The 23,513-nt window shown below is 48.4% G+C and overlaps 10 protein-coding genes across 10 annotated transcripts; 5 read left to right on the top strand and 5 right to left on the bottom strand.

Moving 5' to 3' along the window:
- Window positions 1-386: 386 nt before the first annotated feature.
- EURHEDRAFT_513367 (RmlC-like cupin) lies at window positions 387-4,412 on the bottom strand (the record flags this gene model as incomplete). Its single annotated transcript, XM_040786160.1, has 11 exons — window positions 387-482; window positions 545-884; window positions 939-1,113; window positions 1,163-1,497; window positions 1,550-1,570; window positions 1,630-1,741; window positions 1,794-1,827; window positions 1,875-2,679; window positions 2,859-3,022; window positions 3,337-4,059; window positions 4,110-4,412. 11 exons carry the CDS (start codon window positions 4,410-4,412, stop codon window positions 387-389), a joined length of 3,108 nt encoding a protein of 1,035 aa, XP_040641175.1.
- Window positions 4,413-5,307: 895 nt separating this feature from the next.
- On the bottom strand, window positions 5,308-8,138 carry EURHEDRAFT_409704 (FHA domain protein). Its single transcript, XM_040781162.1, has 6 exons — window positions 7,951-8,138; window positions 7,769-7,865; window positions 7,482-7,687; window positions 7,293-7,425; window positions 7,187-7,238; window positions 5,308-7,139 (listed from the first exon to the last, which is right to left on the bottom strand). The coding sequence occupies exons 2-6, from the start codon at window positions 7,782-7,784 to the stop codon at window positions 5,429-5,431; spliced, it is 2,118 nt and encodes a 705-aa protein (XP_040641174.1). The 5' UTR covers window positions 7,785-7,865; window positions 7,951-8,138; the 3' UTR covers window positions 5,308-5,428.
- A 932-nt stretch (window positions 8,139-9,070) lies between these two features.
- Window positions 9,071-11,242, bottom strand: tom70 (putative mitochondrial outer membrane translocase receptor (TOM70); the record flags this gene model as incomplete). The annotated part of the gene is made up of 5 exons (XM_040786159.1): window positions 9,071-9,324; window positions 9,378-9,851; window positions 9,899-10,670; window positions 10,744-10,823; window positions 10,933-11,242. 5 exons carry the CDS (start codon window positions 11,240-11,242, stop codon window positions 9,071-9,073), a joined length of 1,890 nt encoding a protein of 629 aa, XP_040641173.1.
- A 323-nt stretch (window positions 11,243-11,565) lies between these two features.
- EURHEDRAFT_409702 (D-aminoacid aminotransferase-like PLP-dependent enzyme) lies at window positions 11,566-12,824 on the top strand. Its single transcript, XM_040781161.1, has one exon. It carries the CDS (start codon window positions 11,782-11,784, stop codon window positions 12,601-12,603), a length of 822 nt encoding a protein of 273 aa, XP_040641172.1. The 5' UTR covers window positions 11,566-11,781; the 3' UTR covers window positions 12,604-12,824.
- A 230-nt stretch (window positions 12,825-13,054) lies between these two features.
- Window positions 13,055-14,947, bottom strand: EURHEDRAFT_409701 (tryptophan--tRNA ligase WRS1). Its single transcript, XM_040781160.1, has 2 exons — window positions 14,400-14,947; window positions 13,055-14,336 (listed from the first exon to the last, which is right to left on the bottom strand). The coding sequence occupies exons 1-2, from the start codon at window positions 14,789-14,791 to the stop codon at window positions 13,421-13,423; spliced, it is 1,308 nt and encodes a 435-aa protein (XP_040641171.1). The 5' UTR covers window positions 14,792-14,947; the 3' UTR covers window positions 13,055-13,420.
- A 129-nt stretch (window positions 14,948-15,076) lies between these two features.
- EURHEDRAFT_529010 (MSF1 domain protein) lies at window positions 15,077-16,392 on the top strand. Its single transcript, XM_040787090.1, has one exon. The coding sequence runs from the start codon at window positions 15,211-15,213 to the stop codon at window positions 16,021-16,023; it is 813 nt and encodes a 270-aa protein (XP_040641170.1). The 5' UTR covers window positions 15,077-15,210; the 3' UTR covers window positions 16,024-16,392.
- A 393-nt stretch (window positions 16,393-16,785) lies between these two features.
- Window positions 16,786-18,049, top strand: EURHEDRAFT_295634 (uncharacterized protein). Its single transcript, XM_040778255.1, has one exon. The coding sequence runs from the start codon at window positions 17,005-17,007 to the stop codon at window positions 17,836-17,838; it is 834 nt and encodes a 277-aa protein (XP_040641169.1). The 5' UTR covers window positions 16,786-17,004; the 3' UTR covers window positions 17,839-18,049.
- Window positions 18,050-18,804: 755 nt separating this feature from the next.
- EURHEDRAFT_295615 (uncharacterized protein) lies at window positions 18,805-19,300 on the top strand. Its single transcript, XM_040778254.1, has one exon. It carries the CDS (start codon window positions 18,852-18,854, stop codon window positions 19,128-19,130), a length of 279 nt encoding a protein of 92 aa, XP_040641168.1. The 5' UTR covers window positions 18,805-18,851; the 3' UTR covers window positions 19,131-19,300.
- Window positions 19,301-19,411: 111 nt separating this feature from the next.
- EURHEDRAFT_450060 (uncharacterized protein) lies at window positions 19,412-20,280 on the top strand (the record flags this gene model as incomplete). The annotated part of the gene is made up of 2 exons (XM_040783862.1): window positions 19,412-19,973; window positions 20,027-20,280. 2 exons carry the CDS (start codon window positions 19,412-19,414, stop codon window positions 20,278-20,280), a joined length of 816 nt encoding a protein of 271 aa, XP_040641167.1.
- A 238-nt stretch (window positions 20,281-20,518) lies between these two features.
- On the bottom strand, window positions 20,519-21,350 carry EURHEDRAFT_295601 (uncharacterized protein). Its single transcript, XM_040778253.1, has 2 exons — window positions 21,329-21,350; window positions 20,519-21,273 (listed from the first exon to the last, which is right to left on the bottom strand). Exon 2 carries the CDS (start codon window positions 21,264-21,266, stop codon window positions 20,742-20,744), a length of 525 nt encoding a protein of 174 aa, XP_040641166.1. The 5' UTR covers window positions 21,267-21,273; window positions 21,329-21,350; the 3' UTR covers window positions 20,519-20,741.
- Between the last annotated feature and the right edge of the window lie 2,163 nt (window positions 21,351-23,513).

The following is a 23,513-nucleotide window of genomic DNA, read 5'->3' as shown; positions in this document are numbered from 1 at the left end:
TTTCGCGCTATTATTGAGTGTTATAGTGAAGAAATGGGCAGGCATATCAATCAGTTAGGCCTGGGCTATTAGTATATCCGGAGCGAAAGAGAAGACAGTCAACTTGACAGACCCCGTTTCGCTGAGACTGTGTTTGACTTGTGCTGGAGCTTGCGGCTTCGAGTTGGAGGTCGGTAAATACCGCCACAGATTGGGTCAGGTTTAGGTAGTTCAAAAAAGGTAGTTAAGGAGGAATTGATTGTTCGAGAGGTCGATTTGAATATATCATACTGTACATTAATATTGACATTTGGTGTCTGTACTCCGTAGATGTAAACATGCTCATTTCGCGAAACACCCGTTTGGGAATGTCGTGTTGAAATATGTACACTCTATGATACAACTTATTAATTATCCAACATAGGAAGCCCACCCAAATCATCAAACAACCGCGCAATCCCATCAAACGAATAATCAGGAAACCCGAACCCATACGCCCATTCCTAGCCACAATAACATTAGCATCTCAACATCAAAACAAAAAGAGAAGCAAGCGAAAACATACCGGAATGTCAATCCCAATCCCAGCCTGACCAGTCCCCTGCTCCGTCCCCGTCCCCGTTCCTGACCATACAGAAGCCGCCGGGTCAGCATCCCCATGAGACGGCGTAGTAACCACCTGTGTACCATTGGTACTATTATTCGGAGCCCTGAAGTCTTTCAAATACTGCACGATGATCTCGACTGATTTCCGCGCGACGACAGATTCGTCCATGGCTTCTAGGATCTCGACTGCCATTTCGACTGAGCTTGCTAAAGGGAGGGTTTGTGGGCACATGCCTAGTTTGGACATGGGGAGGAGGAGGGTTGTTGTGGCGAACATTACATAAGTTGTGTTGTACCACCTAGATTCATTAGTCTTTTTTTATTTAGAGGGAGGGGAGGGGGAGAAGGCGTACCAGCAGCGGAAGAATGTGTGGATGCGGTAGATGTCGTGGATGACTTCGATGGTTTTCATGGCGGCGTCTAGGCATTTGTTTATTGTTTGCTCTAATTCGGCTGGGGTATGTCTTAATTTGCGTGTAAAGTGGCTCAGGAATGGACGGAATAGTAGCATTTTAACGTTGTAGTAGCCTGTACTGTTGAGCCATCATTCATATCACAGATCAGTAGGAGTACTCACGAATTCCCAAAACCAACCGTTGTCTTCTCGCCCACTTCGGATCACGAAGCGCACCCCCAGACGCTGGTTGCCTTGCGAGGTCAGGCTTAATTCTTGGAGGCAGCCTAGCTACCCATTTGTCCATTTCTTGTTCGATTTGGAGAGCAAGCTGCAGTTTGTCTTGCAGGGTGAAGCGCGAATGGTATATTTGCACGGAAACTTTCCGGATGATCTGCGCAAAGTCGACCATCCATGGTATGATGGCATACTCGGAATCATCGCGTTCTGGGAGAGAGCGGTTGTGGTATTCGTCCATACCGAGAGTATCTGGGCGGCCTACCGAGAAACTCATCTCGCTTTAAAGAGTCAGTGTAAGTTTTTTCCACTTGTTGTTACCAATCGACTTACATTTCAAGAGAAAAGAGGCCCCTATCAAAGGTGTTAGTAGAGATCACTTGGGATTGTTGGGATCGTGTTTAGATGCTTACCACCACGTCTTCGAGATCCAACTTTCCCGTTGATCCTTTGGGTTCCGCACTTCACGATTAAACCCAGCAGATAAACATGTCCGTATAGCAAGCCCAAGGTACATATACGCCACTGTACATTTAGCACGATGTCAATAACTCAAAAAAAAAAGGTGTGAACTTACAATTCGGATTCAGCTCATTCTGGCATACTTTGGCCTATCAAATATTAGCTTCGCTCCATTTAGAAACCATGGTACACCCACCATAAGATAAAGACACTGCACCGTCTCCAGATCATTCGAAAATTGTAAATAGTTCAAATACATCTGCGCCTCACGAAATAACTTCCGACTCCAGTCAAAGCGCGTCAGTCCGTTCAGGATCTCTTCATCCCATACTCGGACTAACGCCCCAAACGAGAGAACACTGAGATATAGCGCGACAAAACTAAGTGACTGTTGATGATTCCGATTGAGCCACAAATCATGCGCGCGAGTCATAAAGTCATCTTTGTCAATGAACGGGTGGATGAAGTGGATGTTCTCAAAATAGCCATTCATGAAAGCATGGGCCTGATCAAAGTAGAAATTCTGATTTTGGAGGAACTCGGGCTGTACAGGTCCGGTTGCACATGATGGTGAGAAACTAGAATTATGCAATGTTGAAATCAAAGAATATGAGCCGTCCGGTGGGCGCAGATTGGACAACTCTTCTGGCCGTTTCGGCTCTCGCGCTTTCTCAAGGTGTCCTATAAAAGCAGCAGAGGATGTACTGCCGTGAAACTCTATCCCGTTGGTGTGGTGATTAAACTCGCTGATCTCTTCTTCGGTGCTATCTGCAGACCCGTCTCGATTGTCCCCGGACACGGCGGCGTCTTCCTTAGGCGTTGATTCATGTTGTGATAATGAACATGGTGTCGCAGTAGTAATGGGCTGTGTTACTGCCCTGTCTCCCGGAACTGTTGCTAACCGGGAAGGATGTGGCGAAGGTTGCGACGCACCACTCGACTCCAGCGTCCGCAGCCTGGACGACAGCTCTTCTACCCGTTTCTCCAAATCGGAAACATAGCTGGGGAAAAAAAAAACCATCCAATTAAAATCAGAGCCCCCAAAGCAAATCACATAGACATACCTCGTGGATCTTGCATCCTCCCTCGACCGGAAGTTCCCCTGATATTTACAATCCACCTGGCTCTCTTCAAAAAAGAAAATGTCAGCCCCTATCCATCCAGAAAAAATGACACTCACTCACTCTTACAATGCGAACAAGGATATGATTCGTCACATTTATACTTCTTCGCCCGACACCGATCACAAGCCTGCGCTGCGCGTGGTCGTTTCGCCTTCGGTTGAACGGCGTCATCTCTAGCCGTAGCTGCAGGACGGCGCAGAGGCGACGATGAAGTCGGGCGCTCCATTATCCAGTCATGTTATATACGGACTATCATGTATGTATGTGCTGTATTCTTATCAGTGACTTCCCTGGCGAAGGGATGATATCAGTGTGCTGTAGTAGCTAGAAGGGAGTCAGTTGTATGGGGGAACCGAACGCGCCGGAAATCCCGACAGACGGCTGCGTGCAGAACCACGTGATTACCCCGCGGGGATGGTTTCTGCAGGACCAGCAGGGATTGAGATTAAGGGCCGTTGAGTTTGTGGGGAAGATGTATTGTATTGGAAATCTCTAAATGTATGCTCAGATGTACAATTATAGCTCGATTGTGACGTTGAAGTCTGCTGTCGCGGATTCTACACTTGCCGAATCCCATGCCGGTACTTGATCGGGTAAAACAACGCCTGCGAATGGAGTTCCTAAACGGTGGATCAGTGCCTCGATGCCATTGCCATCGGTGAATGACCAGACCCGAACATATCGGCTGGCAAAATCTAGAGCGAAAGCCTGGCCTGCTGGGATCACGACCGTTTCACCTTCCCGGAACACAGCATCAGGGGCTCCTTTAAGACGGACAACCAACGTTCCCTCCTGAACACACAAACAATGGTCCACCGACCCGAATGTCATATATTTCGAGAACAGTGTCGAGCCATAAGTCTGTGACGACTCGATGCTAGAAATCGCGCAAACGTCACTACTCTGAGCAGTAGTAATAAATGGCCGCGACATGATACCACCAAACATCCACCGTGGCCCACTATTGGCTCGCAGGTAAAACGCCTGTGGACTACCTGGTAACTTCTCATCTTCTTCAGTCCAATCGCCCACCTCGGGCGGTTGATAGTTGGGCTGAAACACGACATCGAATTGTTCCTTCGCGGCCATAATTTTAGGGATCAATAGGGACTTCAAGTCACGGACATCATTCTCAGGGACAAGGAGTCCCTCAAACGGTTCTGACACGTAGCGGAAGAAGTCCACCCAATCGCCTGGAGTAATCAAGCCAAAGATCTCCGTATGCGGACCAAGCATTTCTGGGTTATGAATTACCGTCTATATAGTCAGTATATATCACCATTAAAAACACGGTGGAATAAACATACCGGAGGCACATAAGCAAAATCCCCCGGTCCCATAATCCGACACTTATCGCCATTCCACAACTTCAAATATCCCTTCGTAACAAGAAAGACGTCATGCGCGTGGTTATGATAGTGAAATCCCGGTGCATCGGAGAGCACAGCACCACTTTGGAAAACCGCCATTAGCCCATTTGTCTGCTTTGACGATGCGAGAATGCGAAAGACGCCTTTGCTGCCTGGGATGGTGATGCGTTCCCCTTCAAGCTGGGGAATCGCATACGGAACCCGCGATTGAGGTGGTTGGTTGCTCCATGACAACGCCATTGTTGAATATGAATATAGAGTTTATTGTGTCCAGGTAATGATAGGATTGAATATGTATTTGGCAAGAGAATGCTTGGAGACTGGAGGTAGAGTTGGGGTACATGTCGGGATGTGGGGTAGTGCCGAGGTCGGAGAAGCCGCATCGGAATTTCCGGCTGGTTTGAACGGCATATTAAGACGGTAAATAGTAGCATTTTAGGGTTTTGGAAAATTGCGTGTAGTTGAACAAAGTACACTTCCTTCTTTTTATGGCAGTTCGGTACCTTATCCTACTATGGTCTTCCCGTTTTAGATACGCACTGGCCAGCCAAGACAACTTACTCTGGAGAATCTTGTTTTTGCTAATTTATTCAATCGACAGCATAGCACTTCTAGCAAGCTAATCTAAAGACATTAGTGCCCCCTATGATTTGTTTCCATCTAAAATTCGTCTCAAACTCTCTATTATTCAACGCATATATATATATATATATATAGGACACCACGGAACGGGCCGTAGTGGGGACAGCGGAGCAGCCTCTATCTAGTGCTGAGACATTATAGCTCCTTCATAGATAAATGATCTTCGATACAAAAATCAATGTGTACTATCCCCGGATCGGATCGATGATGCAGGTATCCGTCAGGATATGACAAGTACCGTGGGCAACTACACCACGAGCCGTTTGCGCAAGACAAGCATCGACACGCCGTAAACCATCCCGACCAGCGTAGTATAAACTGAGTTGTACATATAACTACGATGGAGGGTAACGACTTGACGAAGCCAGTATTTATCGAGTTACTAGTATTCTACAAAGAGAACCACAAGCAAAGAAATAACTATTGCAATCGTGAAAGACCTGACTATAAAAGAATAGATTAATGATCCGTACGCCAGAACCAGCTCATAAAAAAAAAAAAAAAAAAAAAAATTCCCACCGCAGTAGAGATCCAAGCTCGCCCAAAGAAAAACAAAAAAGAGATTGCGTAATAGTGCTATCATTTAGTCTGAATTCCCGCTCTGAAATCCACGATTAGACAAAGTAGTCAGGCGGCAAAGAAGCCAGCAGAGCAATGGTACCAAGTCCACCAATCACTGCGCCTGCCAGAGCCGTTGCAGCATGGGTTACGAAATGTCCACGGCCTTCATCGGAAGTCTTGAGCCGCTTGTTAGGTCTTTCCACTTGGGGAACGGACCTTGATTCTTCAGGCTTGTCTTCGGGAATAGAATAGTGGCCAGTGTGCTGAGTTGAGCCGTCAAGGTCGTGCAGCGATGGTCGTGGTTGCGCATCTTGAGAAACGTTCTCCCTGTTAATGTCGACTACATGTTCGCTAGTGCCCAATGGTACAGTGTTGGCACCGGATGCGTAAGCATTGACGGACGATTGACCAGCATATTCGTCAGGGTAAGGGGATGCTTGAGGCATCGCGACCGACTCCATCTCATCTGCCTTCCTCTTTGGAGGGGGTCCTTGCGCAGGTCGGGCCTCCTGCGACCGGCTATCAACAATGTCGGAAATACAGAGCCGGGTATTAGGTTCGCCGGAATAATCAGCTGAGGTTGTCTGCTGCATCCTTGACTGACCCGAGAAGCCGGGCTTCTCGACTTGCCATTGGTCTTCCGCATTATATATGTCGTTCTTCACAGGAGACACACCGCTCAAGCCATTGTAGGAGCTAGGAACCACTGGAGGGATTACTGGAGCTGAGAGGACTGTCTGTCGTGGCTGTCGTCTCACGGGAAGAGCATCGAATCGAGTGCAACGTTGCCCAAAGGATCTAGGTGCCGTTCCGATTTCAAAATGATCACACTGTGGCACGGCTTGTGGTTCCCACCCACTAGATGACAAAGCATTTAGACTAGGCAGACGGGGGTATGAGTTACCGGCCTGCTGCAAAGACGACCTTTGGATAGCATACGGATCACAAAGCATCGCTGGCGAAAGGGGGTCTGGTCTGGCGAAATTATTCGTCGGCCATGCTTTATCAAGGTTAAATTGGCCTTCTTCAGTGTTCTGTTGTTGAATGTTCTGCGGTTGGACAGTCGTAGCAGAGCCACCGAACTCGACCCGCGTTTCATTGTCTGTCTGTGGCTGATGCTTATTCTCCAAGTTATCGCCGTGTGAGGTTGCATCTTCGGATTCACTGTCCATCTCTGAGTCAGAGGACTCTTCATTTGAAGATTCACTATCTGAGCCAAATCCATAGCTTATCACATCCTCTTCATCCCAGTAATCAAATCCAGTGGCGGGTTGGGACTCCCTGGGAGAGCTTGCGACGGAGGATAAGTGATCCGAATCGTGGTCCATGGCGTCGACATCAACACCGACATTTGTGACATGGTCGTTCAAAGCATTTGAGATAGGTGGAGGAGTCATCCTCGGCGTCACGGGAGCCTCGTCACCATCGAGAACAATGGGACTGCCCGAGGTTGCGTCGGAGGGGTCTGAATGACCTTCCTTGAGTGGGCCCTCTGTGGGTTTGGATTCGAAGCCCAAAGAGACTTCCTTAGTTGACGGCGAGGTTATTGGCGTAGAGCTCTCTCTAATCTCGTGGTTTTCTGCGCCATCACTCTGCTCGGAATACTCAGACTTGTGGTCCTGGGGACTCATAGGTCTAGCCGGCACGGAGTTGTCAGCCACCTCGACAACATCACTGTCGTCATCATCATCATCAGGAACGACAAAAGTGTTAATAGGATAGCTCTGTTTTCTGGCTGCGGTTTTCTCCTTTGGTGCATCATCACTAATTACGTTAGTTATCCGGATAAGGAAAACGTGCGGAGGACATACCTAGAATCGAACCACTCGCATCCACAACGAACCCTAAGCGGGGGGAACGTTTCTATAGCCAGTCAGTTTAGCATACCGAAAATTCCAGGAGAGTTAATAAACCAACCAGCACCACGAGTAACATCCGCACCAAAAGTCAAGACATCGCCACTTTTCACAACGACATCTTGCTCAACAGGAATCCTTCTGTCATTCACCCAGGTACCATGCATGGAACCGCCATCACGAATAATGACAGTCTGCCAACACTCAGTATACGTCCAGTATCTCATGGTGGGGAGTAAGATAGAGGTACCTTCTCCGCCATATTCACTCCGATCCTCGCATGGTCACGAGACATGACCCTCGAGTCGAACCAGGCGTTATAATGAGCGGGGACTAGATTCTTGGTTTCCCGTTTCGAAGACCGGCCGATATCAACGTAGTCATCGTCAGATGCGAAGGTTAGAGATCGAAAGGAGAAGGTATCGGGAGAGTAGAGGGGGTGAAGGGTCACGACGGCTGTGGAAAGTATATGTTAGTTGTATTCAACGAAATACTGCCCAAATTCTCTCACTCATAGCAGGAGGGGAAGTAGTGTACCTTGTCGGTCTGGCATGGTGAACAACTGGACCTTGAGGGACAACTCTGGACGCTGGGCGTGGACTTGAAGGTATCGGCAAGACTGCTGTCACTAAGCCTTAGCAGGGTCAGTTATCAGAGCTGACAAGAAGTAGGAGAGAGAGAAAGAACGGTGAGAAAGAGATAAGGTAGTAGCGACATACCTGGACCTGTATAACATGAACAGGAGTAGCTGAGTCAACCGTTGATACAACTGGAGCTTGTTGGTAGACGCAGATAGATATACAGGAAGAAGAAAAAGAAAGGGGGAGCGTAGAGAGAGAGATAGAGAGATAGATAGAGAGAAGAAGAAGAGAAAAGAGGAAGAAGGTGTGTTGGAAATGATGACGAGAGCCGACGGTAGAAAGAGAGAAGAGGAGGGGCAGCCGGAGGAATGCAGTAAGTGGATGGAATCAGGCTGAGGTCAACGCGGCAGTCGCCGGTCACTTTTGCGCCCACGGAAGCTGCACTATTTTGTTTGCTATTCCGATTACTTTCGAACTATTCTAGGCGTACAGTACAGAGTACTTTGTAGTCTACTGTTTTTGCCCGAAAGACGGTCATCATGGTATACAGGGATGGTCTGGCTGTACTGGTACATGCATTTACTCCAACAAGTCCTGTGAGTTGGAGTCTGGTCGCAGTCCCTTACTTAATCCACCGACCGATATTCTATTCTACTATATAGACTCCTCTATTCACTCTTCCTTCATACATACACTCCATACTCCTGATCGATCCGTCGGTCCCGCAATGACGCCGATGCCTGTTCATTATGGTCGTTAATTGGCGGATATCAGGCGGGGTCCCGTGCACTGCGGGTCACCTGATTTCGATCACTGATAACACGATAAGAGCACGGTATTATCCCATACAGGTACATACTTGTAGTCGTTCATTCACTATGATACAGACATTCACTTCATACTCTTCATCGTCAATCTAGCATAGCAAGGTAGAATAAGACAAAAAGAAAAAAAAAGAAAGAAAGGGATAAACGAAACACAACAACTCTTTTTGGTGAACCGACGCAAAACAAGCAAAGGAGATGGGAGATTGTCGAGATGCGGCCAAGCAACGACAAGGGTAATTACATTCAAAGTTGGCCCAAGAGCCAGAGGAAATGGTGTATTAAGGATATACGTGATCCCGATATCCCGTTTAGAGAAGACACGGTGTAGAAGGGGAGAGCAGAAGGGAATAGAGCAAGGATCAGAAGAAAAGGAAAGATATGATTAGCCCACAGATATCTACAGCGATTCCTCAATTAACGACTGGCCTTCTTTACAGACCGGGACCGGCACCGGCACCAAGCCCGGCACCCATGGTTTGCAATCGTGCTGCCAGCTTGGGGTACTTCTCTTGCACCTCCAATTGTGTCCGTGTCGCCTCGGCATACGAGATGGCGTTAACAATCTCGGCTTCCGTACGGGCCAGTTCCGCTGCCCGCTCGAAGTACTTGAGTGCCTGCGAGACCTTGCCTTGTTGCAGGAGCAGCTGGGCCATGGTGCCAACGGCGATATCGCATTCGGGGTCGACTACAATACGTTAGAAAATCGTATAAAAGCGGTCAGGAGTTACAGAAACTTACTGATTAGAGCCTTCTGGCAGAGGTTCTCCGCCTCTTGGAAGTCATGCTTCCACTGGAACAAGGCAAGCGCCTTGTTGATCAAAGGCAGGACATTGATACCCATAGGCTTGATCTGCTTCTCCATGTCGACAGCCTTGTCGAACTTCTCAATGGCCTCGGAGAAATTCTGTTGGTCGAGCAAGAGCTCACCATAGTAGTTGTAGACATCGGGGACCTCCTCAAAGTTCTTCAGCGATCTCCGGAAGGTAGCCATGGCGGATGCAACGGAGCCCATCTTGTACTGAGTCACACCAAGCTGGATGTGGGAGTAGATGAAGGTACGGTCAAGATCAATCGACTTCTGGTAGTCCTTGGCGGCTTCCGCAAACTCTCCGAGGATGAAGTGGAGCTGAGCACGGTGATAGTAAATGTCGGGGTCATCCTTGTTGTGGGTAATGGCGAGCTCGAAGTCATCAGCGGCGGCATCCTTGTTTCCTACAGATCGTTAGAACAGAATCCTGAAAAGTCACAATTAAACATACCAAGCTCAAGGTGCAAACTGGCACGCTTGATGTAGCTCTGCACCAGGGACGGCTGCAACTCGACACTCTTTTCAAGATCAGCCAAAGCACCCTGGGCGTTACCCTCAAGGTAGGTGAAGGTAGCTCTCATGTTAAGCGCCAAAGCCTCGAATTCACCCAAGTCGCCAAGTTCCAGAGCCTTCTCGAAAGCAGCAGCAGCCTCTTCGTAGCCATCACCGGTCTTCTTGCTGACGCCAATCAATCCCTTGCGCAGCTCACTCTTTCCAGACTCCTCGGGCAGCTCGACAGACTCCTCGAGACCCTCAGGGAGTGGCTTAGGGCGGAAGCTCTGGAGGTAGTTGGAAACAAAAGTGGGGCTGGGGAGCTTCTTGCCCTTGGCCTCGAGAATGGCCTGACCCTTGTGCTCCGCAACCTTCTTCAAAAGTCTCTCGAGGGAGTTACGGCTCATTTCGTTGGAGAAACCGTCCATAATGCAGCTGGCGGTGAAATCGAGGAGAGCTTCGCTGTACTTCTCGAGGTGCTCGTAGGCAATGGCGCGACGGTTCAGGGCCTTGACGTACTCGCTGTCCATCTGGAGCGCGGCAGAGGTGTCCTCCACGACCTTTTCCCATTCCGACATGACATTGTAGCAGGCGGCACGGTTAGAGTAGTAGACGGGATCGGGCTTGCAAATGATAGCCTTTCCGTAGAGTTCGATGGCTCGGTTGTAGTCCTTGGAGCCGTAGGCCTTGTTACCGGCGGCCTTCAGCTTACCGGCGTATATCTTTTTGGTCTGTTATGATTCCGACAAATCAGCATCTGCCAACCCCGTCCCACGAAGATCGCCAAAATCGCTTAACACGAACCTCTTCCGACAACTGGCCAACGGTCGTCTCGTCCACCTCAGGAATGTCTTCGAGAGGCTCCTCCTTTTTAGCTGTTTGTTCTGTGAAACGTCAATTCAAACTTTTCCCGTTTTCGTATATATCTATATGCGGTTGGTGTAAACACCGGGCGCATAATATACCTGTGGGCTGATAACAAGATAAACATACCTTCCGGAACAGACGCAGACTTGGCCTTCTCCTCAGCCTTCTTCTTCTCTCTCCGTTTTTGGTTCTTGGTCTTCTTCTTCTCTGTGGCTGCCGCGGAAGCTGTAGTGGTCTTTGCGGGGGAGCTCGAGTCCGAGAGGTAGTAAACCACACCAGCGCTAGTCACGACGACTGCGACACCAGCAATAGTATAAACAAGCGCCTTATTCTCCGACACCCATTTTGAAATGCGATCCCACACGCCCGAAGTAGTCGACTCTGGGAGCGAAGTCGTATCGACGACGACGTTCTTGGATAATGACGATTCGCTCATGGTGGGTTGTGTGTTTTTTAATTGTTGATGTTATGAATGTGTGTGTGCTATGTGATTACCCTAAGTAGCGGAGTTTGCAGGGAAGATATAAGAAAAATAAAGAAACCCGGAGATATAAAGTGGTAATCAATAGCCACGAGCAGCGAAAAGCAGCCTCAATGGAAGGTTTGGAGGTGGGAGAGAAACGCAAGGCGAGTGGAAGGAGACCACCTGAAAAAGTTCAGTTGAGGCGTCTCCCGGCCAATCGCGGGCGGCCCTGCTCCACCGCCCACATCATTCGATGACCATCTTTAACAACCCATTGTTCATAGCATATCGCAGAGAGCAAGGGAGACTGTCCTTACCGATGCAGTCCTCGGAATCAGAAGACTGCGCTTAAGATTCCAATTGACATTTTTACCCTACAGTATGATCTCGAGGCACGTGTGAACATGCAAGCTATGGCCAGGAACTAACATCCTATGACGGAATCCTCGGTTCGACGGCTCGCTCGGGATCAAGTTACGGGAGCGGGCAATTGATATCCAGAACCCGTTGCGATGGCTTCAGATAGTACCCAATCTTTTCAGATCATCTCGTCTCTTCGTTATGACCCGTCTCTTCCAGCTGTCGTGGCCCGGCACGCCGCACAGTCGTATCCGGAGCCCCGCCCAACACCTTACTACCTCCTCCCATACCACCTGGACCGTCTGATCAGCGCAGCACGGCACTTCAACTGGCACCACGCAGTTCAATTCCTCGAGCAAGGTCTCGAGAGCTTCACTTCCGCCCTCGATAGCTTCATCCCCGACCGCACAAAATCCTGGCGCCTTCGCATCGTCATCGAGGATAAACCAGGCGCCGGGTTAACAGTCGATGCGAACCCAGCAGGCCCAATTGACCCCCACCAGCTCCTTCTGTCTTTCGCGACCGATGCAGCGCAACAGTCGACCCCATGGCGCATCTACGTGGACACCCAGTCTACGGTTCCATCTGCTTTTACCACCCACAAAACCACGGCGCGAGAGTACTACACAGCCGCGCGGCATCGCGCGGGTATCATATCCCCTCAGGACCAAGTGGAAGTACTGGTGGTGAACCCCGCGGGCGAGATAATGGAGGGGAGCATTACAACCCCATATTTCCGGCGGCGGGGAAGCTCTGTTAATCAAGATAACCCTGATAATCGTCTGGAATGGATCACGCCGCCGTTATCGTGTGGCGGGAATGCGGGGACGACGAGACGGTATGCGCTGGCCCAGGGCTTCTGCACTGAGCAGGTAGTTCCGGCATCGAAGCTGGTGGATGGTGAAGAGTGTTGGATCAGTAATGGAGTTAGAGGGTTTATGCGTGGGGTAGTTGTTCTTAGACAGCAAGCGTAGAAGTTAACATTTCGTGCCTTGATGTGATATCAGATGCGTGATGTATGTCGATGCATATATAGCTCTCCACCCAATAAATAACTATATATATCCGAGGTCGGTTATGCATACAAGAAGCTCACGCCAACTATCTTTAGCTCAAACCTTAGTTCAATAACAAGGAACATAAGACCCAATTTGTTATTGGAGCTATTATCAGCATGCCGGTCTCTGTAGTCCTGCCCCTCACCTCAAATCTAGAACTGCATTCTTTCCCTTTCATCTTCACCAATTTTTCATCGAGAAAATAAACAGACAACGACAGAAAAAAAGATAACCATTTCTTCCGTTTTCCTCGACCGCCTTCTTCGACCTTGTGCCCACAGAAGAGGAAGAGACGACTGAATAGTGCAACAAGCTTATCGGCAAGAAAATAGGCGAGACTACCGATGCTACTATATGCTTCTAATTTCTTTATCACTAGTTATTTTTATAGAAGATGTAGACCGACGCTTATTCAATAAATACAATTTGTAGTGGAAGATCTCCCAGCAGGACGCCGAGTTATATCCCCTAATAGGGGCATCTGGTTTGACTTTATAGAGGATGGGTAAGCGTCCCTGGCTTCTCATTTTAGAGCGATGACAGACTGGTGGCATGCTTTCATAACAGACTGAATTTCCATTTAGATAGAGAAGGTGCTGTCGTTGATGTCGGCTTTGGATGATGATACTATATCTGGAATAGTACACTAATGTTCGTGCATGCCTCATCATATCATATGATCTTTTATACGTGACTCCATTCTGCATAGCTAGGGTATTCGTCAAGTAACCATTTATTTCTTCTCCTTGTCAACCTTAATAGGGTTGGGGTTCCCTGTCCACTCCAACGGCCGCTGGCTCATATACTCATCCAAGATCTCCACTGTCACTTGAGCTCTCCGCTCTTGGAAGCCCTTAACATACTCCTGTAACTCAGCAATGCACCTCTGCTTGATCTCGCCTGTGAGCATCTCTCCCTTCTCATACGCAACTCGAATACGCTCAAGCTCGTCATCGTCCTCCAAGAAGAAGGTAAGGTACTGGAAGGGGACGTCTGCCTTGGTGTTTCCGCCATGCTGGCGCTGCAGTTCTGCGGTGTCCTGGCCACCAGAGAACGCGTACTTGTTGATCTTGTTCTTGATGCGGCTGGCTGCGTCGCTCATGAAGATAGCGGAAGTGTCGACGGAAGCGGACATCTTAGAGCCGGGACCTTGCAGGGCGGGGAGGAAAATGGAGTGGATAAGAGCAGGCTTCTTGAACTTCATCTTCTCGGCGTGCTCACGGCACTGGCGGAAGTAGGGGTCCTGGTCGATGGCGCAAGGGATCAGGCAGGGGATCGAAGCGACCTTCTTCTTATCGGTACCGAAGATGTGCGGGAAGCTGGTTGCGAAAGCAGAGGCGGATTGGGTAGCGCAGAAGTGGAACTCGCCAACGTTGTTGCTGTCGTTGAAGCCAAAAGTTCCCCGGACGGAGTTGATTGTGATTCTCTTGGCCATTCTGCACATGTTCTCGTAGAAGGCGCCACCGATGAAGTCAAAATCACTGAATATGAAGGTCTTCTTCATGTCGAAACCAACTGCGATAATGTCCATCGCGTTTGCCTTGGCGTACCGCTTCGCATCGTCGATCTCGATCTTTTGCGAGTGCATGAATTTCTCGTCGTCTGTTAACATGATGACCAATGGGCACTGGAAGACATCCTGCAACCACCTAGCACGCGCAAGCATTAGTATCCGTCACATGCTATGAAAAAAGGGAAACAAAGAGGCGTACTTGGTGAACTCGAACGGGATCGTGTGCCCCACGTGCATACTGTCACTACTCGGTCCCCGTCCAGTATACAGATAGAAAGGCTGCCCCTTCTCATAGCGATCAAGAATCAAATTCAATTCGCGATGACTGAACACAATGCCCCGACGCATGAACCGGTGCGGGCGATGACCAGTGACTCTCTCAAAGCGCTCGAGCAGCTCCTTGCTAATCCGATGCGCACCGAATTCCCGAACCAGTTTATCATAGTCGACCGGAAGTAGCTTTCCAGATTCATCGACACCACCAGAAACGTCAAAGGGAGTAATGATCTGTTCGACGGCCTGGGAGCTGGGGGCTTGGTCGGCGAGACTCAGCGTTGTGAGCGCGGGGGGTTGACCTGGTTCGTCGGCCATTGTGATGTCGAAAAAGAAACGAGAAAGGAGGACAGAAAAGAAATATTTAGCGAATGCAAGATTAGACAGGAAAATAGAAAAAAAGTCTCTGTAAAGGTGCTCAGTCGGCGCTATACAGACACAGATGCCCCTCCGAGATGACTCTTTTTTCCCGATGGCCGGCCCTAAGATAATCGGCTCGCGCGCTGATTTGACAATGAAAACAAGCAATCACGTGACCTTGGCATAAAACCCCGCATTACTGAACGGGTTTAGCGTCATAACGGAAGCTGCCAGAAATTCTCCAACCGAAGCAAAACGCCATCATTACCGAGCAGACGACATCACGCAACAATTCTCTACAAGCATATATTCTCAACGATAAAATCGATTCTTGTCTCTATCTCAACATCAGAGCATCTGCTTATGAATTCTACATCATGAAGTTCTTCGAGAACAATTTTACCTACGATTATTCTTTTCCCGCAGTTTCTCTAGCCTACTTCCTTCGCTATCCGAATCCGTACTCCCGTCATGTCCTCACCACCGACGTTATCGACCGTTATGTCGATTCTAAGACCCAGCGACTTCACACCACTCGATTGCATTTGAAGAAATCGAAAGTTCCTTCGGGTATATTGAAATTGCTCCCCAAGGGCATGGGCGGCTCGGACAACTCGGGTCAAAGCTACATCATGGAGACGACCGTTGTCGATCCCAAGGAAGGCTGGATGCACACGGAATCACGCAATATGGAATGGACCGGCGTTCTGAGCGTAGTTGAGAAGCAATTCTTCGAGCGTCAGCCGATTGAAGGCACTTTGGAGAGCCTCGAGGGGCTTCCTCTTGATGATAAGAGGAGCGGCGAGAAGACCACGGTCAAGACGACCGTTATTTTCAAGTCCCGCCTTGGACAAGGCAAACTGTTGGGCAATAAGAAGAAGACTGAGTCAATTGGTGACCAGGCCGGTGAAGCTGAAGAGCAGGCACCGAAACAGGGCTGGTTCTCCTCCCTGTCCACTGCGGGCATCCAACGCAGCATTGAGCTCATTGGTGTCAGCCGGACCAGGGATGCTGTGCTTAAGAGCAAGCAGGGCATGAATGTGGTCCTCGAACGGCTGCGGAATGGCGGCATCGTCGGCGTTCTGGAGGGCATGCGGCAGGATCGAGAGGCTCTCTATGGACCCGAAGGCCCGTGGAAGCGAGTTTGGACTAATGGCAACGGTCTTAAGGATACTGACGATGGCAACTGAGCCAATCAAGATTGTTGTGGCGTTATGCGGGTATGGTACCACAAATTGTGACATCTCACCATGTTTTCAGCGTGGAGCTTTGGCGTTTTACTGATTGACTTTTTGATTCTGGTTTACCTCTGATGGACACTCTCCCATATTTTCGACATCTGTCCAAATCTTTGAAAAATTTTTGTTACACCAGCACATCACGCTGCGGAATGTGCTGCGATCACGGAGTACGAGAAAGAGTCACGAGCACAAAAATACTGTACATTAGCGGAGGGGGAAGGCACCTCATGTGTGTGATGAGGGGCATTTCTGTACTATATCTATTCTATTTGATGATCTAGCATTGAACATGTATCTTTTTCAACTTCTATAAATTTTCAAAATTTTCTTTTTGAAAAAAAAAAAAAAAAAAAAAAAAAAAAAAAAAAAAAAACACCGTACTGTAGCGTAGCATTGAAAAATGGATGCCTTAGTAATATCCGCAAACCGTCTGGCATCGGCCGAAAAATCAACAACACGGACAATCTGACTGGCCCGTTCAGATTGGCCTAGCCGTTGCACGGAGATACGAAAAGGAATCAACACGAGCAACAGTGGTGGTAGCCCTTCAAAGAAACCACAATCCAAGTCAATGACTTCTAGCACATATACATGTACTTGTCCAAGTGCACGTGACCATACTGTCGCCGCTCAAACGGGCAAGGAGGCAAACGAGCTTGATTGATTGAAAGAATCTTATATTTTTTTCTGAAGTGTCAGGAACGTTGCAGACCGTTGGGCGGGCCCTACGCTGCACAAGTTTAACATTCACATCGCATACACATACATTCCTACGGCGTACGGCACACAGTGCACAGCGTACATAGCGGAGGATTTTGCCGGTCGTCGTCCTTACATATACTACTTATCATATAGCTGCATGGTATCACAGGAACTGCAACCAAATACCAAAGCCTACCATACCAAGCAGGAAAAAGAAAGGAACCAAAAATGAGCTTCGATAATCTTCGCCAAGATTTCACCATCCACGCAATCCCTGAAATCGACGACGACTTAGAAACCACAGCAAACAAGCTCAAAGACCTAGCCTCTGTAGTGCAAAGAGGCAACAGCCTCGCTCTCTGGACGGGTCTGAAGGCAGCAACCCCGCAGCCACGCAGTGATGCGGTGACAAATGCGCGAATGCAAATGACGCCTTCGGAGCGGCAAGCTTATGATGCGTGGAAGGAGGGGAAGTACCAAATTCCAGAGTTTGAGTGGACGGGGAACGTGGCTGTTGTTCCGAAGGGAGCGCAGAGTTTGAAGAAGTTTGAGAAGAGGGCGATTGCTATGGATATTATTTGGGGATGGAGACCCTTATCTCAACCTGAAAGGGAAGATAAGGGAGAAGAAGGAGAGGGGTCAAGTGCAAGTGACAGTACCAGTATGAACGCTAGAGCCACGCCAGAGAATGCGTCGTGGTTGACGTTTAACATGCCAGCCACGCTACCGCTGATTCAAGCTGTCGTCCGGGTGTTGAACGCGGAGAAACAAGCGCAGCAGAATCCCCACGCCGGGTTATCGGAGATGGAAATTGTCGAGATGGAAACGGCGCGCAAGATTGTGGCGGCCGCCGAGAGGAACCGTTCCCGCGAGTTGGAACGCATCCGTCTTTTGACTCGGTCGATTACTCAGAATACGGAGGTGATGAAAGCTCGGATACAGAGCCTGGAGAAACGGCTCCAGTCATCATCGTCACCATCAATGTCCGTATCACCGTCACAGTCGACACTGGAAACCACGGCCCCTAGGGGGGAGAAGCGAAAACAGCTTGAATCGGATTGATTTCGGTGCACTGTGCCGTATACTTCGTACTCTATACGGATATTGCCGGACTACCGAGATAACTTTGGGCATCTGAACACATGATTCAAATTTAGGACAGGCCATGGACTTGGTTTTGGCATGATGCAAGGAATTTCCTCAATATCAAGAATATTGCCGGCATTTTTATCCATTGACCCATACCGGGATTGGGGATGTTTACGGCGGGTTCCGTGCACCGGCATAACAGCAAGCATTGGCGATGAGGTCATAGACCCATAGTACAATACCCTGTAATATCAGTAATACCGTACGCTGCAGGAATGCGGGCATTTGATACATTAAATTGGTGTTATTTGCATGAATCTGACACATTTCTTCTAAATTCAATAGGTGAGTTACTATGTGCTTGTGAAACTGTACTGCCAATAACATTGAAGATATGCACTGTCAAGATCAACAAGAAGATCAACCGAAGACATGTCTATCACCAAACGGCCGTGATGAACCCTTTGTGAAGAAGATCAGGACCACTGTAAGAAAACTCTTCAGATCCGGAGGAGTCGGAGTTGGTAGTAGTGGAGTAGTCTGGAACACTAGTCCCTGCAAGGGTGATACACTGTACTCTATGCTCTGTACTATACAAATGATATTTGATACTATCCAAGTACTCCGTATAATTCTCGTGGTACTAGCAGTTTAGTGGAAATAGTCCTACACTGTACGGAGTAGCATTCCGTAGAGAGAGTGTCTCCTTGGATGGTGCTCTGGTGTTCAGAGTAGCAACACAGAATAGCAGTGCACGGAGTAGTACATAGTGGAGGCAGTAGCACTGTAATACAAATACACTAGCGTTACCGATCGGCAAACTAACATACTATATACGGAGCACAGCTATGCGTCAGCCACTCACATTGCCGAAAACAGCGCCAAGAATGCCCGACCACCAGGGGCGGTGGACCCATCCCTGTTTTGGTGACCCTGCGTAACGGTATTACGGTAATGCGTCGGGGGGATCCGATTGTCATCATCCAATGATAGATCATAATTGCACCTACCGCCCAGACCCTTTTCCACCCTTTCCCTCCCACGGCGAAACCAGCCAAACTCTCTCTCTCTCAAATTCTCTCCTCTCGTTTATTTCCCTCTTATTATCCGTTCATTATTCTTTTCTCTCTTTTTCTTCAACACCACACTATTATAGACGCTATCTTTTAATTATCGCCAACCGGTGTATCTCACTGGCTATAATAATAAGCGCTGCGGGACGGCTATTCTTCCAACTCTCCTGGCAACAAATCCCTGATTGGTGAACGAGATCACCCAAGATTATGCCCTTGAACTAACAACTCTCTTCCATCCTGCTATTATTTCTATCATTCCTCTCATCTTTGAGACCTCGAATTTCCAAATACAAGATTCTCTCACTTCATTTCCCACCGACCAGAGGTGACGAGCATGCCAGTTGTTGTCCTGGCCGCTGCTTTTCTGTCCCTGTCGCGCCTCTGAGGTGGTCCTGGTCACTCTACTACTACCGAACAATAACACAATCGATCGTTTTCATCACGGTATACAAGAATATACTCTCCTGTCAATGGCTACCTCGACTTTTGGTGTAAGGTGGTGTCGACCCATCGCGCTGTTGTTGTTATTATGGACAACGTTCCTGCATTTGACCTCGGCTCAGCTATGCACCTTTTGGGATGGGGGCTGTGTTGATCCCCTGGCCCAGACGGCCATCTCGCTCGACCTCCCGCCACTCTTCCTCGAGGACGTTAACTTGTATTACGCCTACGATGCAGATTCCCAGGGTAAAGGCCATGGTCCGATGACCAAGGTTAGTTATTGGCTGCGTTACGGTCGGGAGATCAACAGTTCGGCCATCACCACCAACCGCACATCCGAACTGAGTCTTCGTGTCGGTAATTTGACGGGCACGCCTTCCGGAAACAACAACGGATGTGATGGTATTTGGGGTCCCCGCTGTTCGAGGGATCTGAAGAATTTGTTGAGTGGTGCTGTCTATGAGTTGGCGACCGAGGGTGAATACAATTCGCATCCTTTGCAGACGGTTCTCGACCAGATGCACTCCACTCCGCCCTTTTTGGAAAACTGTCCGCCTCAGTTCTTTGATGTTCAGTCGGCTCCGGTAATTCGTATGTGATCCTACTGTCGATTGGTGGTAACAACAACGTGCTAACAGTACCAGGATTCGCTCAAGAATCAAAGCCAGAACGTACCGCTACCATCCAAACAGCTGGGTCGAACATCAGCCCATGGAAAACATGGTATATCGATCGTATGAGCGCCCGTCAACAGGCCGAACAAGTTGCCGTCGCCATCTTCAGTCGCAGTCCATCCGATGACAGCCCACCTCCTTCCAGTAAAGACGATATACAAATTGAACTGGCTTGTCTTCAAGCCCCGTCCGGAAATAAATTCAACGAAGACCCAGACTCTTAACCGACTCAATTCCATCTTTCCGTTGAATGAATTCGTCGAAATCGCTATATCGCGACACGAACAGCATCTGCACCTTGGACCTTGTTACCAAGCATAGCGCCAATCGTCTACCGTGCGGCTGGTTCAAGACTACCAGACCGATCATCCTGTGATTCAGACGACACCGCTGAGCGGCTATCATGGCGCCTGTGCTATGGCTGTCAACTCCGCAGCAGAGCGAAGCACCAGCCTTGGTCAGTTTCAATGACCTCTGGATATCACTCACGCTAGCTCTATCGCAGCTTACATTGGCTGTCACTCCCTGGCATCATGAGAGCCTGCTGTGGATTGTATATATACGCTTTTGATCTTTTGAATGGATCATGTTTGAGTATCTCTGGTCGGATATACATGCACCACTTATAGAGGACAACAAAATATAGAGATTCTATTCATATACATCCAATCTTATCCTCAACACATCAGATTGTAGGCCAATCCATCTCAATCCCTTCCAACTCCCCCGCCCCCCTAAAATCCTCCACAATACTCGCCTGCTTGCTCAACATCATCCTCTCCGACTGCCTTCCCACCTCCGCCAACCCTCTCCACCTCTCTAAATCCTCCTTCACCTTTTTATTCCCCTTCGCCGCCCCGTTTCGCTCCCAATGCCCCCTCGATAAACCCAACAACGTCGTAACTGTCCCCTGGGGAATATCAAAGACAAGTGAACAAATCGACCCCGTCTCCTCGAGCCAATTACACTGCCACAACTCCCCGGGACGAATGCACTGGTATGTTGCTTCTTGGTAGTTTCGTCGGCCGGCCATGGGTCCGCCATGGATACTGTAGATCACGCGGTCGGCGTTGTAGAACCATATTTCGTAGCGCCATTTGTCCGGGTTGCCGTCGTGGTCGTGCGCTTCATAGTCGTATATAATGTGGCGGTTTGCTAGGTCTGCATCGAAGGTAGAGGTTGTTTCGGTGGTTGGCGGGTTTAGGGGCATGGTGTCACTAGGAGTTTCAGGAGTGCGCGGTGGTCTATGTGGTATGTTGGGCTGTTATCTACCGAGTTGGAATTGGGTTTTGAGTATTTGTGTGTACTTGTAAATGGAACTGTATGCTCTATGCGAGATCGACATGTCCTTGGGCATAAAACGCTGCGGGGAATGACGTCATTATATTTCAATAGCCGACCGAAGATCATCCAATTTGTTACTTCGGGATATCCGATAACACCAGCGCCTGTCACTGGTACGTAGCGCACCTGGTGCAAGCATCGTTATGTTATGAATATCGTATTATTTATGAGTTGCGGTACTACAAGTTTTGATAGTTGTGGGTTTAATCCACCGTATATGAGAATGTTGGGAGTCGTCATTTGACAAGTAATAGGCCCTCATACCCATTTAGTGACTAGTATTGGTGTTAGGGAAACCTGCTTCTCTCGCTGATAGTTGTTCAATGAGCGATAACTATCCCGGGCACCAGAGGGTGTCCTTCCTACTAAGCGGCTATTCACTCTTGCTATGGGAGTTGAAACCTATATACCGTTGTTCGAGAGCAATATAAAATACTCGCTACGCACGATACCATTTCTTAGATAGGTGGCTTACACTCACTCATCTTGATGATATGATAGGAAGAGGGGTCGAACGATGCATAGGATGGGTAATTCTGTAACATAAAAATGGCAGTACTTATTGCAGCCATTAACACTTCGCAGTACAGCTCTTTTCCAAGACTACAGATGTTTTGTGGATTTACTTATACTCTATCCACGGAGTGTATGATTAGAAATTGAGACTTAAGTCCACATGGATAACCGTTTCTGAGTCGAGCGTCGAGCATACTTAGATTAGGAAGAATAGTATTTCAGCGTTTTCAATATCTATCTTCAAGCTCAATTCGAAAGCCGGATGTTTCCAAGTCAGATAGTCTCCCGAATTCACCGATGCACACCGATCGTCGCAATTCTATAGAGCGTCGAGCAAGTAGTCTCATGATGCAAGAAGAGACATCTCAACTTTTCGAAAAACCCACTAGGCGTGCGCGGATCTACCGATTGACACCACCGGCTTTTGACAAGCTCAAAGAACAGCTTAATGCAATAATAGCAGAGATCGTTCGATGGGCGATGAAGTAGGCCTATTTCTGGCTTGATTATCGGATCTAGCCCCTAAATCATCATCAAAAGGCTTTAATATATCATGCTTGGAATGCATGTAGTCACATGTCTTTTCTGCAGTATATACAGGGATTCCAGTCTATTCAGAAACTATGAGAGAGCAGATAATTCTTACGATTTAACCATTTGTGATTCTCTCCTGACTTGCTTTCGTAAAAGATGCCCATGTCTATCGGCCAGTACCATATATTTTTAGTTTCCCTGTACGAATATAATAAACGACAGAAGGAATAATGAACTACCACCGAGTAGTATGCCTTTCGCGGATGGGAACTTGTTATTGAATCAACCTAGGAAAAAACGCAGTCGGTCAGATTATCACTCAGCCATCTGTGCGGTTGCATCCGTTCGTGCAGAATAGCTTATCTCCATTCCATCACCACGGGTTGTGGTCGTAATCATGTTCGATGTTACTGGTGTATAAAAGCAGGAACCTGCAGAAGCATCCACAACGTCGTCACACTGTACGGCTGGGTTAAAAATTTATCAATGCCCTGAAATACTGCCGGAAATCAGCCAGCAACTGCGGACGATCACTGCAATTCTGTTCAATAACCATATGTCTGGGATGGCCGAAGCCCCGCTGTAGGTCTTTCTAGAGTACAAATTAGAAGATTCTGGTTGTAAATCCATCAAGTCTTGCTTACTCTGAGGGCTGGCTGACCCCCTTGATATTTCGACTATTTACATCCTCCGCGGGGAAGTCGGTCTCTACATCTGTTGACGTTGATCCCTTGAGAAATGTCGAATTTATAGAAATAGTATTGGACCTGACTATCCATTCTATAAAGTATTTTTGAGTATTCGCACATATTAGAGAAAGTTAGCGCACTATAAATGATAACTGAGGGTTTCATGACAACTTGCACTTCTTGTCGTGGAATATGACCACAAGGCCAGGAAAAAGGACCTCGAAAGCGAACACATCATGTAATTTGATGACGCTTTGTATCAAAGAGTATTTAAATGGGTACTCTCATGAGTTAAAATCACGTGGAGTGCGCTGGTGATAGCAGCCCGGTTTCCTATTTGGGTACTCCGGAGGTCATCCAATTCCAGGAGGCTA

Source organism: Aspergillus ruber (genome assembly GCF_000600275.1).
Source record: "Aspergillus ruber CBS 135680 unplaced genomic scaffold scaffold00005, whole genome shotgun sequence".
Lineage (NCBI taxonomy): Eukaryota > Fungi > Ascomycota > Eurotiomycetes > Eurotiales > Aspergillaceae > Aspergillus > Aspergillus ruber.
This window is presented reverse-complemented; position numbering and strand designations above follow the sequence as displayed.

Bases quoted from the DNA above. Each gene is read 5' to 3' on its own strand.
- EURHEDRAFT_409704 (XM_040781162.1), bottom strand. The intron at 7,239-7,292 runs GTTGGTTTATTA...GACTGGCTATAG, and splicing joins GGATGTTACTCGTGGTGCTG to AAACGTTCCCCCCGCTTAGG. The intron at 7,140-7,186 runs GTATGTCCTCCG...TAACGTAATTAG, and splicing joins TGCGAGTGGTTCGATTCTAG to TGATGATGCACCAAAGGAGA.
- EURHEDRAFT_409702 (XM_040781161.1), top strand. From the start codon at position 11,782: ATGGCTTCAGATAGTACCCAATCTTTTCAGATCATCTCGTCTCTTCGT.
- EURHEDRAFT_409701 (XM_040781160.1), bottom strand. From the start codon at position 14,791: ATGGCCGACGAACCAGGTCAACCCCCCGCGCTCACAACGCTGAGTCTC. The intron at 14,337-14,399 runs GTACGCCTCTTT...TGCGCGTGCTAG, and splicing joins ATCCCGTTCGAGTTCACCAA to GTGGTTGCAGGATGTCTTCC.
- EURHEDRAFT_529010 (XM_040787090.1), top strand. From the start codon at position 15,211: ATGAAGTTCTTCGAGAACAATTTTACCTACGATTATTCTTTTCCCGCA.
- EURHEDRAFT_295634 (XM_040778255.1), top strand. From the start codon at position 17,005: ATGAGCTTCGATAATCTTCGCCAAGATTTCACCATCCACGCAATCCCT.
- EURHEDRAFT_295615 (XM_040778254.1), top strand. From the start codon at position 18,852: ATGATAGATCATAATTGCACCTACCGCCCAGACCCTTTTCCACCCTTT.
- EURHEDRAFT_295601 (XM_040778253.1), bottom strand. From the start codon at position 21,266: ATGCCCCTAAACCCGCCAACCACCGAAACAACCTCTACCTTCGATGCA.